We start from the raw sequence: 16397 nt of genomic DNA, 5'->3' as shown, positions 1-16397 counted from the left end.
GGAGGGCGTTCCTAGGAATCCGCGCCGTCTGGTAACACAGAAAGGCACGTCGCTGCCCGCACCTGAGCGGCCGCGGCCGCCCGGCGGATCCCGCGCTCACCCCGCCGCGGGCGCGTCGACTCGGGGTGCAGGAGCCGGCCCGCGGGCCCTCGGCGGAGCGCGACGCGGGAGCTCCGACGCCGCCGCGCCGGGAGGCGGGCCGCGCTCCCCGGCCGGCGCGAGGGGCGGCGCGCGCGCTCCCGGGGCGGCGGCGGCGCGCACGGGCGCGCTCCCGCGGCGGCCTGCGGCGCGCTCGGGCGGTCTGAAGCGGCGGCCGGCTGCCACGGGCCGGCGGCGCCATGAGCGGGGCGGCCGCCCCCGGCTCGGGGCTGTGAGGGGCTCGGGGCCGGGGAGGGCGGCGGCGGCGCGGCGGGCGGCGGCGGCGCGGCGGGCGGCGGCCATGCGCGGCGCTGCGCGGCGGGGGCCGCCGGGCCGGGGCCGCCTCCCGGGCGCCCGCGGCCTGAGGGCCCCGCCGCCGCCGCCGCTGCTGCTGCTGGCGCTGCTGGCGCTGTGGCCCGGGGCCGCCGCCGCGCCTGCCCCGCGGCCCCCGGCGCCCGCGCCCGCGGCGGGGCCCAGCGTGAGCCTCTACCTGAGCGAGGACGAGGTGCGCCGGCTCCTCGGTGAGTCGGCCCCGGGGTCCGCGCCCCTGCGCCCGCGGGGCTCGCGCGCCCGGCCTGGGCTGCCGTGCTGGCGGGAGGCGCGGGCCCCGGCCCGGCTCCCGCTCCTCCCGGCCGCGCGGCGCGCCTTCTCTGCCCGCACAGCGCGCGGACCTTCCGACTGTCCTGCCGGAAGCGTTTCTGGGACTCCCGCGCGTGTCCCGCCGGGGCCTGGGCGCGGGGAGCAGGATGCGTGCTCGAGACCCGACTTGCACACGCTTCGCTTTCGGAGCGCCGCGGGGCCCACGCTGCCCGCGCGCCCTCGCTGGTTGCCCTTTTTTAAAAAATGAAAGAGCGGTTGTGTAGGGCACCAAATGTTCCCACATCCTGGGACCCGTAAGAGTAGGGAAAATGAATCGCCAAGAGCAGAACTTCTCGCTTCTTCATGGCCTTTTTGGGCTCTAGGTTGGAGGTTTGGAGTCTGGACCGACCCTCTGTTTCTGGGCCCTTCTTAAAGGCCTTCGCGGAAAGGCGGGCTTGACTTTGGGTCAGTTGGCGGACCCCTTCTACCTTGTCGTTGGGGGAATGCAGTTTTGAACTAATGGTGTTCTGGTGTTGAGACTCTGTGCATTCCAGAAACGGCTCCCTAGAAGAAAGTCGAACAGAATTGGTCCCAAAAAGGTCTTTGGTAGTTGGCGTATACCTCGACTCTCACTTTCTTTAGTATATCCTGGCAGGCTCTTTCATCTCAGGTACTGGTGTGTTGGAGTGTTTGAGGGGGAAAAAATCATTCCTTTAAGTATCCATTATCTGTCCACCTTTCTTTTTTTTTAGATAAAAATTTCTTGAGATATGTTGAGATCCACTCAATGTTGGAATTGCTTTTAGCAGACTGTTTAGACGTTGTTGCAGATATGGCTTTGTAGTGTTTAACCAAAGTATGTTGTGTTTTTGTAATGTGTCGTTCTTAATCCCCTGTTTTAATTTGTTAGCTGAATTAAATTTGCAAGTTGGGTTATTATTTGTAACATAAGACTGAGTCTTAGGAAAAGTGATGAATGCTTATAAATCACCATAATTTAGCAAGTGTCTTATGCATGGTTTTGTAAAGATTTTCTGGTTGAAAGCACTTGTATATTTTGTACTTTCGTTGGCATCTGTTTCTTTTCCTCCTTCCCCAGTCGGGTGGGGGTGGGGGTAGGAGACGGGAACTGTGGGGACCTGGCATATTTGAGTGCCTACAGTGATATACCTGCCTCTAAGTGCCTTCCTTATTTCCTCTAATTTTCTTGTGACTCAGTGAGGTAGGTGTCACCCCCATTTTAACATGAGGAAAGTGAGACTTTAAGAAACTTAAGGTCACACAGTTCAGTCTTAAAAAAATCAAACATGGTATTTATTGATAGGTTGCAGTCAAAGCTTTATTGAATGACTTGAAGATATTCTGTATTTGGAGGTTTGATTATGGCATGCTAGAACACATACTTGAAATGATGTGCTCATTACCTTCTTCAGAAGTAGATGGGGGACTAATTTTCTTAGCTCTGTTCTTGGCAGAGGAAGCTCTTGATTGATGAGCATCCAGTTTATGCTCAGGAATGAACTGTTGGGGGGAGGAGAGGGAAGATCACCACCCAGAAGGCCTCCTACCTGCTCCGTGAGGGACCTCCAGCTGTATTTTCTTTAATGCAAACAGAGTTGATTTTTTACAGTGCCCGTCTTTTGGTTAGCTATCCTGCTAGATCCTTCCATCCTTACCATCTCCCCCATGCATTCTGCTTTTAACATATTCTTGGCAGTCCTGGATGGGAAAGAACAAGGGAATAGGATTAAGATGTGTATCAGGCATCCTGAGTTCTCAGAAGGCAGTTTCCCATAGAAACTGTTAGGATGTTTAAGAGTACTTAAAATAGGCCTTCTGTACCACATTTTTTTGTATCACTATGAGTTAAGTGTCTTCTGAAAGCTGAAATCAAATGTTCTAACAGATGTGTTAAATACGTCTTGATATTTTTTTCCAGGTACAAATATAACAACCATGATTTTATAATATTTCTAAAACAAAATACGTTTGGAATTTAGAGCAAGAAAGTTTCAAATGAAGTTGACAATGACAACCTTATAAACCAGGAGTTCTTAACAAGGGGTCCATGACCTTGAATTGAAATTTTAAAAAAACATCATTCATGTGGGGATGTGTTGGTGCAGGTGTGGTATATTTATTAAATAATATTCAATATAGTGTGGACTTAGTAAGGGGTCCATGGTTTTCACCTGACTGGCAAAGGGGTCCCTGGAACAAAAAAGGTTAAGAACCCCTATTATAAATTGAACTGATTGTCCTTGATATGAGAAATTTTTGTGTTTGATCAAATTAATGCAGGCACATAGTTTTTAAGAAGATCAAACTGTACTAAAAGGTTTTTAAAAACAGCAGTTTCTTACCTTTGGCCTTTTTATCCTTTGGGCCGTACTTTCCAGAGACAGCTACTATCTCAACTATTTCTTCTCTTTTTTTTTGTTTTAGATGTTTATATTTCTGAATTAGTGTAAAATAAGCATCGGATTTTCTGTATTATAATTGAGCTCTTATCCTCTTTTCTCTCCCAGTTCCCCAAATATTGTTACCAGCAGTCACTATGTACATATTTACTGTTCACGTCTGAGTTAAATACTAACCTATGATTATGTTTTTTTTCTATACATTTAAAAAAATTTTTCCAGGGTAAATAATTATCTTTAGCATTTTAAAAATTAGTTTTCCATGTATCAATGCTCTAACAGGTATGTTAAATACTTTTTGATATTTTTTCCAGGTGCTCAAACACATCAAATCCTCTCAATCATCTGTCACTGCCAGGTGCTTTCTTCTTAGATTCCTTACTCAGCACCTTACTATTCTTTTGCTCCAATCTGGACAGTAAGATTGTTTTTCCTGGGACTTCTCATCCATTCTCTCCTGTCTTGGATCCTGTTTCTCGAACCTCTTGCCCTCCTTTTTCTTGGTTTGCTTCTTCGTTTTGTGAAATAAATCCTGATAGCTTCCTAGGAGGGGGATAAATTATTTGAGTTCTAGCACATCTGAAGGTGTATATCTTAGCTTCCTATGTCATAGATGGTTTGTCTGGATTTAGAATATTAGGTTGAAAATAATTTTTCCTCACAATTTTGATTGCATTTTCACACTTTTGTGGCTTCAAAGAATTTTTGTGAAATGTCTAAAGACATTCTGCTTCCTTTTTTCATTTATTTGAAGCTTAGGGTTTTTCTTTTTCTTGCATTCTGAAATTTATATAAGCCTTTATATGGATTTTTTCCTTTTCCTTTCTTTTCCTTCCCTTCCCTTTTTTCTCCATTTCCTTCCTCTTCCTCTTCCTCTTCCTCGCTTGTTATGGCTTAGTGGGCCCTTTCAATCTAGAGACGCATATCCTTCAGTTTTTCAGATATTTCTGTTATCTCTTTGATAATTTCCTACCCTTTATTTTTTTGTGTGTGTTCCTTCTTTCTAAAATTTCTATTGGTTTTCAATCCTGAGATTGATCTTCTGATCTCCCTAATTTATTTTGCTTCTCATTTATTACTTTGTACTTTTTTGGACGGTGTGATGGTTTGGCTATTGTGTCAACTCGGCTAGGTAATTGTGCCCAGATGTTTGGTCAGGCAAGCCCTGGGCTAATTGTAATACAAGGACATTTATGGACTTTAGTCACCGGGTGACTTTTCTGCATAGTTAACTGGTTACATTTACATCAGTCAGGGAGATTGCTGTCAGCAATGAGTGATGCTTTGTCCAATCAGTTGAATGCCTAAAAGGAAGTGATTCCAGCATTCAGGGAGAATTTCCCAGCTTGTCTTTGGACAGCCAAAGTCTCCCATCAAGGACCTTCACTGGACTTTCACTGCAGCCCCTGGTTGCAGCCTGTCTGTGGAACCTGGACTTGTGTATCCCCACAGCTGTGTGAGAGACTCTTATAAAATCTCTTACTATTGACAGATATCGCCTGTTGATTCTGTTTCCCTAGAGAAACCTGACTAATACAGGTGGGGAGGGGAAGAACTTCTCAAGCTTTCATGAAAAAATTTTAAATTATAATGTTTTTAAATTTTAGAAGCTCTTTTTGTACTGTTTCTGTTTCATAGCATCTTATTCTTATTTTGTGAATATAATATCCTCACTTATCTCTATGGTGTATTTAATTGTAAATATTGTTTTTACAATTTACAACTTAAAAATTTCTTCTTCCTTTAATGTGCCTGTTCATTTTAGGATCCATTTTTAATGTTTGTTTTGGTCACAAGTTTCTGGTGTTGTTTGGCTGTCTGTTTACGAATAAGATGCTGGCAAGTTTATTGGGGCAGGGAACTTGTTTGCTGGTGATTTAGTGACTTCTCTTAGAGTGACTGGGTGGACTTTTCTTTAGGAGGGCAATTGGGCTAGTTACATATCTACTCCAAGTCCAGTGTCCTCATCTGAAAATGGAAATAACAGTACCTACCTAACATAGGGACTGCCTTTGTGCCTGATACAGGCAGAAGTCTTGCACACATCAGCAACATTCAAAAAAGTGTCTGCTATTATACATCCATCACAACTAACCTTCTAACATTGTTACTATAAAAAACTGCTGCATTTCAGCAGCTCTTCCATAGTGAAAGCCAATCATAACTGCCATTTACACGTTGTGGAATGACCACAAGACTTCATCTCTGTTACCTCCCTAAATCTCCACTAAAATAATAGTAAAGAATTCACAAGGGTATTATCATAAGGACAAACCGAAAGGGAAAGAAGACAACAAATCATACATATCAGCAAACTTTTGCAATATAAGTAGTCATCAGAGGACCACTGAGAGGCTCAGCCCTGGAGGCTCCAGAGCCTCAGAAGGCTGGCCTGAGTCTCTGGTCTGACAAGGGGGAGCCACAGAAAGGGTGGTTTTTTCTGCCTTGTAGGGAATGCAGTTCTCATGAGAAGTCCATCTGCCACAAAGACTCCAAAGCTTCAGGAACTTTTAATCTCTGTGTGGCCACCCTGTGTCCCCAGGCCTTGCTTTATTGCTCTCATTACTCTTCTTACGAGGCTAGGCTACTGTGTAGGAATGGCATCCATTCCCCCATTTTACAGATGACGACCCTGATTTGGGACTCTTTGGACAGTGTATAGTGGGCCAGCTCTTGACTTAGTCCTGCCTGAGTCTAAAATCCACATGGCCTCTTTGCCAACTCTGGAGGAACTTGTGATTAACCAAAATACTTAAGGAGTGAAATCTGCAAGTTTGCTACCACATGTGCTTGTTTGTAATCTTGATTAGTGTCTACTCATGTTCTCTATTTAATTGATAATTTTGATATTACTGAGCTCTGTGGAAATCCAGAGCTTTATGGCTGGGCAGTGCCTGAAGTTTGGGAATAAAATGTTGGTGGGTGGGGGGTATGGTAGCAACTGATCATGGCAGTGGTGATAGGGAATCTGTAGGGGCCAAGGGGACTTCTGAGAATAAAATCCCTCTCTCTCCAATTAGAGAATCACTTTGGGTAACTTGCTTTTCCTTTAAAATAAATGCCCTCTGAAAGAGTTAATCCTTAGTCACATCTTGTTTAAAATAGGGTCAGTATTAGCTGAGATCATTACTCACCAAGGCAGTCCAGAAAAACGTTTTGAAGCCCACCCAGGTACCATATATTGAGGTTGAAAATGGTGATTGAAAATTATTAGATTCCCTTCTTTGGGGAACTCAGAATCTTCTAGGGGAGATCAACTCTTAAATCTACAACTATAATTCTGAAATAAGAATTATATTACTGATTTATATGAGTAAGTTATTGTAGCTTTTTGACTATGGGAAGGGGGAAGGGGAGAGAGACTTGAGAGTTTAGGAAAGATGTTCCAGAAAAGGAGATAATTGAGCCGCATTTTGAAGGATGAGTTTGATTGGTAGAAAAGAGCTTATGTCTGGCAGAGAAAATAGCATGAACAAAGACTTGGAAGTATGGAAGTAGATTGTGGGTAAAATCAAGAGTAGGAAAAATCTAACGTGGCTAAGATGGTAAACATTGGGAGAGCTCTGAAGTGGCAGAATATAAAGCTGGAGAGGTAGGTCGAGGTTGGATTAGGAGTTTGAACTTTATCTTACAGGTAAGGAAGAGCTGTTACAGAATTTAGAAAAGGAGTGTGCATAGTCAGGATTGGGTTATAGAAAAACTTTGCCCAGTGAAAAGGGTGGCTTGGAGGCTGAAAAGATGATCTGGGAGGTGGAATAGTCAGTGTTGTGGTAATATGAGCAGTTGAAGGGATGGGATGGATTTGTGAGGAATTTGCAGGGAGTTTGGAGAAGAACAGAGGGTTAAAGAACAGGGTGGAGTCATGGAGGAATCGAGCCTTTCACCTTTGGGCAGCTGAGCCAAAGGACTGACCCTTCCCTTTCGGGAGGATTGGTTGAGAGAAAGAAAAACTGATGAGCCACAGGTTCCTCCCCTCCCAGCTCTTCTCTTTCTCTGAAATATTAGGGCAAGTGTTTAGATGGAGAGAGTGATGAGAGTGTCCATTTTGCTGATATGTCTTGCATATCCTGCCGCAGTAGCCAAACCCTGAGGGGATAGGGTGCTGGTGGAGGTGGGGTTAGCCCTGAGCAGCAAACCCTTAACTCTAGTAGGAGTTTTGGGTGGTCACTGGTATTGGTGCATGATTAATTTGAATGCATGTGTTCTTCATTGGGAGAGCAAGACTGAGACATTGCACAATTGTGGGTTTTAGTTTTTTTCTTAATGATATCCATCTGGGAGAATTTTATCCAATTATGGCTAAACCTGTCCCCTCTGTGTCACTTCCTGAGTTGAATATTTAATTCTGAAGGTGCTGCCTAAAATGCTGTTTGGGTTTTAAGGGTAGCTTTAGAAAAAAATGAAATGTGGATTTTTATTTGAGCACTCTAAATTGAAAAGTTCCACAGCATTACTTTTTTTTTTTTAATTTTTAAAAATTTTGTTGAAGTATATCATTCATACGTGAACGTACTTAATAAGTGTGTAGTAAAAGTTGTGAACTTAAAAAACAAACTTGCATAATGTCATGCAGGGGTCCCCAGACGTCAGCCCACCACCCAATAGCTTGCATTGTTGTGAGACATTATGAAAGAATATTGTCAAAATCTTACTACTAACTATAGTCCGTATCTTACATTTGGTGTATTCCCCCCCAACCCACCCTATTATTATTTTTAACGTGTATTTTTACTATAGAAGTTTTAAACTTACGTAACAACCATGCACATATGTGGGATTCCTGTACAACACCTTTCATCAGCACACCCACCGTGGTGGAACGGAGGTTATAGATTATGGCATCAGACTCTTACTGCCAACCATGGCTCATAGCATGCATTTTGCATACTTTTTCCATAGTCCCTGTTACCAACAGTACATCTTTAGCATTGATGCATGAATATTACGGTATTGCTGTTAACCACAGTCCATTGTCACACTGGTTCTATTTTACTCATGCTTCTGCGCATTCCCACCACTCTGCAATAGTGATCTACCTCTGCTCTAGCTCACAGAAGGACACTTGCATCTGTACCATCAACCACAATTCTCATTCTCCTCTGGGTTTGCTGTGTTACTCAGTCACTAGATTATTCTCTAGCTTTTTTCACTTGTCATTTACATCCCTAGACTACCCTTTCCAGCCATATTCCCAATATAATCAGCTGTTACTCTCTATAATGTGTCATCATCAACTCTATCCATTTCCACACTTATACAGTAAAGTTAATTAAAACTTATACATAGGGGAAGCGGACTTGGCCCAGTGGATAGGGTGTCCGTCTACCACATGGGAGGTCTGCAGTTCAAACCCCGGGCCTCCTTTACCCGTGTGGAGCTGGCCCACGCGCAGTGCTGATGTGCGCAAGGAGTGCCGTGCCATGCAGGGGTGCCCCCCGTGTAGGGGAACCCCACGCACAAGGAGTGCACCCCGTAAGGAGAGCCGCCCAGTGTGAAAGAAATTTCAGCCTGCCCAGGAATGGTGCCGCACACACGGAGAGCTGACACAGCAAGATGATGTAACAAAAAGAAACACAGATTCCCGTGCCGCTGACAACAGCAGAAGTGGACAAAGAAGAACATGCAGCAAATGAACACAGAGAAGAGACAACCGGGAAGGGGGGAGAGAAATAAATTAATAATAATAAAACTTCTACATACATTAAGCATCAGTAGCCCTTCTCAGCCTTCCTCTTACCTCCTTTAAGAATCTACCACCTACCAACAGGTCTTGAAGATGTTTTCCTACATTTTCTTTTAGGAATTCTGTGGTTCTTGGTTTTATATTTAGGTCTTTGATACATTTTGAATTAGTTTTTGTATAAGGTGTGAGATGGGGGTCCTCTTTCTTTCTTGGATACCTAGTTCTCCTAGCACCATTTGTTGAATGGACTGTTCTGCCCCAGCTGGGTGGGTTTGACAGGCTTGTCAAAGTCACTTGACCATAGAAGTGAGGGTCTGTTTCTGAACCATCAAGTCGGTTTCATAGGTCTGTGTGTCTGTCTTTATGCCAACACCATGCTGTTTTTACTACCATAGCTAGGTAATATGATTTAAAGTCTGAAAGTGAGAGTCCTTCAACTTTGCTTTGCTTTTTAAAGATGTTTCTGGCTATTTGGTATCCCTTACCCTTCCAAATTTGATAATTGTGTTTTCCATTTGTTTGAGAAATGCTGGTGGAAATTTTATTGGGATTGCATTGAATATGTATATCAGTTTGGGTAGAATTGACATCTTAATGATATTTAGTCTTCCAATCCATGAGCACAGAATGTTCTTCCACTTACTTAAGTCTTTTTAAAATTTCTATTAACAGTGCATTGTAGTGTTCTGAGTACAAGTGCTTTACGTCTTTTGTTAAGTTTATTCCTAAATATTTGATTGTTTTAGTTGCTATTGTACATGGAATTTTTTTTTCGTGACTTCCTCCTCATATTGTGCATTACTAGTGTCTTTTAAGGTCTGTTTCTCCACAGCATTATTTTTGAGGTTTTGATGCAGTTATGTTAGGGTTCTGAAAAAAAACTTGCCATCTATACTAAAAACAAAACAGAAACAGAGCTACTAGATGCACTGAAAATATAGCACACTTAAAAGTGTGCTTTTTGTGTTGTCCCTATTGGGTGTAAATCAGGTACAATATTTTCTGATAAGTCTGTTATTTTATTAAACAGTTTCAATTTATATAAGACCCCATAAAATGTTATGTGCCAAAACAAATGTATGTGTATTGCTGGATTAGATAATAAATGCTTATTGAATGATTCTTTTTACCATGTCCAGCAAATTGATAGTGCTGAGTGGTAGACAATTTCTGAAAAATAATTTCACAGGTCCCCTTCTTGTTCTTATGTAAAGTTGCAGCGTAGACAGCACACATGCTCTGTTTAGGAATCGCCTGTACTTAGGGACAAGGGTGAGGATTAACGTTTCTTGCTTGACCTGTGCTCTGTTTTATCAACTGTAGGAACTAGGTGGCCTTGATTCTTTCTTACAGATAAAGCTGAGGGTCTGGGAAATTACGGACTTCGTAGGAGGCCACAGAGCTGTGAGGAGCTTTGTGACTCCAGAGCACGTGCTTTCTCTACTCTACTGAGCTGTCTCTGAAGGTTAGCTGTTTTCTTAGTTTTCATCTAACTGGAATCTTCTGAGGAGTTGCAACAAAACACAGGTTCTTAGACCTACCCTAAATGATTTGTTTAGTAGATCTGACATGGGACCTAGCTTAATGAATCTTTTAAATGCCATGTTTCTTGGAGTATAAGATATACAGTTTTTCCACCTTTGAACATCTCTGAAATTGGAGCCATCTTAAAGTCACTGGTGAGTCATCAGTTAATTGACAGCTGTTTTTCTTAGTGGCACATAAAATATTGGTGTACTTTAGATGAAATGAATTATGTATTGTAGAAAGTTAGTATTGTAACATAATTTGACGTAATTTGCCACGTTTACCTTTTTTTTTTTTTTTTGAGACTGTCTCAACTTTCAAAATTGTAAAAATTGCTGGTGGTATTTATTATTTGCTCATGGTAATGACTGTGTAAAATGTCCTTGTAGGGAAGCCATAGATTAAGAGCAATAGCAATTCAGTTTTTAGTTGGGAAGTTCCTGGCAAGGAGAAATGTTAGTAGTTTTCAGCCTCTGTGTGAGTGCCTTTAACCCTTTACCTAAACCAAGTGTTCTTAACAAGGGGTCTGTGAACATGAATTGAAATTCAAAAAAAGTTATTCTTATGGGGATGTTTTGGTATGGTGTGATATATTTATTAAATATTACACAGTATAGTTGGACTTAGGGGTCTGTGGTTTTCACCTGATTGGAAAAGGGGTCCATCAAACAGAAAAGGTTAAGAACCCCTGCTCTAGACAAAGGCAAAGATACCACATGTACTAGGTTTTCCGTTCTCTGCTGGGGGTACTTAGACATTTGGGGCCTTGGAGGGACTCTTGGTGCAAGCTTATGGGTGCCTCTGAGTTCTTCAAAAGCTGCTTCTGGAAGGGTGGCATTGTGTATTAGATACTCAAAGATCCCTTGACCTCCTAAATGATTAAAAAAAAATTTTGTGTACGTTAACATAAGTTACTGGATTTTGACAAATGAATAGTGTCATGTGTCTACCACAATATCATATGGAATTGTTTTATTGCCCTAAAAAGGAGGCATTTATATTTCAAAATTAGCCCCCCCATTTAAAATGTTTACATTTTAAAACATACTGTGGAAAATTTCAAACATTCAAAAATAGACCGACTAGTATCATGAAACCTTCATGTACCCCTCACCCAGTTTCAACAATTATTAACTCATGGCCAGTCTTATTTTGTCTGTATTCCCCACCCCTTCACAACCCCCCACCCTACTTTGCCTTCTTAGGATTGCCCTCCAGTTCTACTCCATTTCATCGCCCTGCTTTTTCATTATAGCACCTGCTGGCTTTTTTTTTTAAGGTACTGGGGCGAGGGTTCGAGCCTGGGAACCCTGCTTTTGGGAAGCTGGTGCTCAACCTGTGTGCCACATTGGTTCCTCTCCGTTGGTTCCCTCGTTTGTTTGTTTAAGGAGGCACAGGGCCTCAAACCTGGGACCTCCCATATGGGAAGCAGCTACTCAACCACTCAGCCACATCTGCTTCCTCCTTGATTATTTGTTTGTCTCCCCTTACAGGAGAGTTAGCTCTGTTTGAGCAGAGACCTTGTTGACACTTTTTTACCTTACATTCCCATCCGCTGACAGTACCTGGTATGAAGTCTGTGTTCAGTAAAAGTGGAATGATGAATAAATAAATGAATCATGCTTCTTTTTTTAAATTTTACTATTGTGTACCTCATGAGGGTCATCATTCTCTTGATCAGCTCCCATTGCCTACCAAGTTATTATGCAAAAGGGAAATTAAACTGAGCTTACGTTTATGAATGGAAGTTTAAGTAAATTTGGTTGTTTTTTTTTTTAAGATTTATTTATTTACTTATTTCAATCTCCTCCCCCCACCCTGGGTTGTCTGCTCTCTGTGTCTATTCGCTGCGTCGTCGTCTTTGTCCGCTTCTATTGTTGTCAGTGGCACGGGGATCTGTGTCTCTTTTTGTTGCGTCATCTTGCTGTGTCAGCTCTCCGTGTGGGCGGCACCATTCCTGGGCAGGCTGCACTTTCTTTCACACTGGGCGGCTCTCCTTAGGGGCGTGCTCATTGTGCGTGGGGCGCTGCTGTGTGGCAGGGCACTCCTTGCGCGCGGCAGCACTGTGCGTGGACCTGCTCACCACATGGGTCCGGAGGCCCTAGGGGTCAAACCCTGGACCCTCCATATGGTAGGCAGATGCTCTATCAGTTGAGCCACGTCCGCTTCTCATCCATTGTTTCATTAGGGTTCACACAGTGTTGTACTGTTCTCTGGGTGTCTTAGTTTGCTGGACTGCTATGACAGTTACCACACAACAGGCACAATAGATTGGTTTAAACAACAAGAATTTATTGGTTTATGGTTTTGAGGCTGGAAGTCCAAAATCAAGGTGTCGGTTTGTTGACGTTTTCTCTCCAAAGTCTGCAACATACTGGTACTGGCTGCTGGTGGTGCTTGGGGTTCTTGGCTTCTATCCCATGTGTCCTCTCCTTTTGCTTCCGTGTTGAGTTAACTTTTGGCTTCTGGCTCTTCCCTGTGGCTTTCTCTCACTATGTCTGAATTTCTTTTGCTTAAAAAGGACTCCAGTAATCTGGATTAAGGCTCACCCTCGTTCATCTGGGACACACAGTAACTAAAATAACATCTTCAGGAGATCCTATTTACAATGGATTTACAACACAGGAATGTGGATTAAGATTAAGAACATGTCTACATTGGGGTACAAAATTGAATCTCCTGCATTGGTGTTTTTTTTTTAAAATTTATTGTGGTAGCATACATGTAAAATTTCCCATTTTAATCACTTTCAGATATACAGTTAATTGATTTTAATTACATTTACAGTGTTGTGCTATCGTCACCAACATTCATTTACCCAATTTTTCCATCACTCTAAGCAGAAACTCTGTACCCATTAAGCAATAACTCCCCATTCCCCATCCCCACTCCTGCTCCTGACAGCCCGTATTTTACTTTCTGTGTCTATGAATTTGCATAGTCTAGTTATTTCATGTAAGTGATATCATACAATATCTGTCTTTTTCTCTCTGGCTTATTTCACTCAGCATGACATTTTCTGGGTTCACCCATGTTGTCACATGTATCAAAACATTCCTTTTTATGGCTGAATAATATTCCATTGTATAGATCACATTTTGTCCATCCATTCACCTTTCGATGGACACTTGGGTTGCTTATACCTTTTGGCTAATGTGAATATGCCATGGTGAACATTGGTGAACAAGTATCTGTTTGACTCCCTGCTTTCAATTATTTGGGTATATACTTAGAAGTGGAATTGTGGGATCGTATGGTAATTCTATACATTCTGAGAAACTGCCAAACTTTTCCACAGTGGCTACACCATTTATATTCCTACCAACAATGTACAAGAGTTCCTATTTCTTCACATCTTCACTAACATATATATATATATATATATATATATATATATATATATATATATATTTAAATAATAGCTATTCTAGTGGGTGTGAGATGGTGTATCATTGTGGTTTTGATTTGCATTTCTCTAATGGGTGCCTCCCATCTTGACTTCCATAGTTCCACACCCTGTGCAAGCAAATCTGTATCACTGCACCCATTCTGCCTCCTCTACTTCACTGAACGCAGCTCAGGGCTTGGCACATAGTAATTTCACAATAGACTGTGGTCTTCGGTGCATTGGAGGGGTATGAAGTATCTAGGACAGATTCTGGCAAGAGCCTTTTCCAATAATTAAAAACTGTGGAATAAAATTTTTGATCTTTTCTTCTGAAATGCTTAATCTCCTGTTACTCCTATCCAGTGTATTTTTCATCTCATGCATTAAAGTTTTCATCTCTAGAAATTTGGTTCAGATCTTTTTATATCTTCCATGTCTCTGCTTAACTTTTTGAACATATGGAATACAGTGATAATAATTGTTTTAATATCCTTGCCTGCTAATTCTAACATCTGAATTGGTTCTTGGTTGATGTCAGTTGATTAATTTATCTGTCTCTCTTGCACAGGCACTTGTGGTGTGCACATGCACATGTTATTTTCGTGCTTTGCATGCCTGGCAATTTTTTGACTGGATGCCAGGCATTCTGAAAATTACCTTGTTTGTGTGCTGGATATTTTTGTATTTCTCTAATTATTCTTGGAGTTTGTTCTGGAATGCAGTTAAGTTAGTTGGACACAATCTGTTCTTTCAGGTCTTGTTTTTAAGACTTGTTAAATGAGACAAGATGAGTGCTGAGGGTAGGGCTAATCATTCCCCCTGCTGAGTTGAGACCCTCTTGTGTACTCTCCCCAGGGACCTGTGAATCATGAGGTTTTCCAGTCTTGCAGGTGGATATTTTGGTCTGGTGTAAGGGCTGGATACTGTTACTTCTTATGCTTTTGGGTGTATGGGTCTTTCTCTCCTTGTATGGTTTCCTTACCTTATGCTCTCATCAGCACTCAGTTGAATCCTCAAGGCAATCCTGTGCAGATCTCCGAAAGTAATGATGTCAGATCATTTTCTTCTTTAGATAGAGCAGGAACCAAGGACAAATTATTTTCCACAGTATCGTTTTACCAGTTACTGGAACATTCTGACACTGTGGCAGGGAATGCTTGATATTTTACGTTATAGCACTGGAGATTATGGATTATGTTTCTGTTACTATCGTCAGATAGGATTTGGGGAGCACCTTTACATCTTTGAAGTTGTATTTACAAATCATATCTTTGGGGAAATTCTTCTATGACTTTTTTAGATGACATATATTCATTTCGCACAAATGCTTGTTCCTTGACCTGCATTTTAGTGTCCAGCTCTTTTTATAGTTCCTTATCCATCTGCTAGTGTATATCATATGGGGAAGGTGACTGTGAAGTAGTTATCCATTTGAAATCAGAAGTGACCACCCTTTCCCCTTGATGCCATGAAACATCTCCCAAAGGTGATCATCCTAGACACTAGGGAGGCAAACCTGAACACAGCTCTTTTGATAGATTTGGGTTTCTGTTTTTAGGGATCACAGAATTAAAGTTAGGTGCCAAAGTCGAAACCCAGGCATCTCTGGAGGATGGGGTAGGACAGATGATTAGTAGATATGTCTTTGTACTCTGTAGCCTGGTCTATTGAAGCAGCGCCAACTAATAACCATTCCCCTGAATTGATTTTAAGTGAGTTATTTAATGTTGGCCACCTATCATGTTTTTGTTTTCCTGAAGTGGCAAATTTAGGAAAGGTTTCAGAGACTACAGATGTTTCCTAGTTTTCCCTTGGAAGGATCAGAAGATTTCCTTCCACCTCTTTTGAAGCTGACCCCAACCCTCTTCAGATAGTAAGGGTGGTCTCACTTCCCTGTCCTTAGAGGATGCCAGTCTTAGTCCAGAGGTGAGGAGGCATCCTTGGGAGGAGTTGAGGGGTGGAGCATATTTATGTGTCAATCATACATATCTTCTTTTCCTTTAAAAGCTCTATCTAATTCTTATACTTACACTCTCTGTTTATGTGTATACACTGTCAGCCTAGTTCTATCAAGAAATGCTGAATGTGGCAGAAAATTACATGAAAAATATTATTTAATCCATAAGATTATTTTTTAAATAGCTCTGGATACTTTTACTTATAGAGGAAGGAGACCCCTTTCCTACAGTCTTGTATTTGTAATTCCTTATTTTTTTCTTAAAGATTTATTATTTATTTATCTCCCTCCCCACCCCCAGTTGTCTGCTCTCTGTCCATTCGCTGTGTGTTCTTCTGTGACCGCTTCTATCCTTATCAGTGGCACTGGGAATCTGTGTTTCTTTTTGTTGTGTCATCTTGTTGTATCAGCTCTCCATGTGTGCAGCACCATTCTTGTGCAGGCTGTACTCTCTTTCACGCTGGGTGGCTCTCCTTATGGGGCACACTCCTTGTGTGTGGGGCTCCCCTACACAGGGGACACCCCTGCATGGCAGGGCACTCCTTGTGCGCATCAGCACTGCGCATGGGCAAGCTCCACACGGGTCAAGGAGGCCTGAGGTTTGAACCTTGGACATCCCATGTGGTAGGCGGACGCCCTATCCATTGGGCCAAGTCCTTCTCCCTAATTCCTTATCTTATGATGTAGTTTAATATTAGGTCTGCA

The 16397-nt window shown here is 42.5% G+C and overlaps 1 protein-coding gene across 2 annotated transcripts in view; it reads left to right on the top strand.

The window, feature by feature from the left end:
- Positions 1 to 424: 424 nt before the first annotated feature.
- RYK (receptor like tyrosine kinase) overlaps positions 425 to 16397 on the top strand; it is a 96710-nt gene continuing 80737 nt past the window's right edge. For both annotated transcript variants that reach the window (XM_004477114.4, XM_058294981.1), the window contains exon 1: positions 425 to 659. In XM_004477114.4, the coding sequence (XP_004477171.3) occupies positions 440 to 659 (220 nt within the window). In that variant the 5' untranslated portion in view covers positions 425 to 439. The remainder of the gene's footprint in view (positions 660 to 16397) is intronic.

The sequence above is a fragment of the Dasypus novemcinctus genome, chromosome 4 (genome assembly GCF_030445035.2).
Source record: "Dasypus novemcinctus isolate mDasNov1 chromosome 4, mDasNov1.1.hap2, whole genome shotgun sequence".
In the NCBI taxonomy this organism is placed as follows: Eukaryota; Metazoa; Chordata; class Mammalia; order Cingulata; family Dasypodidae; genus Dasypus; species Dasypus novemcinctus.
Note: the sequence above shows the minus strand (reverse complement) of the source record. Positions and strands in the feature narration are given on the sequence as shown.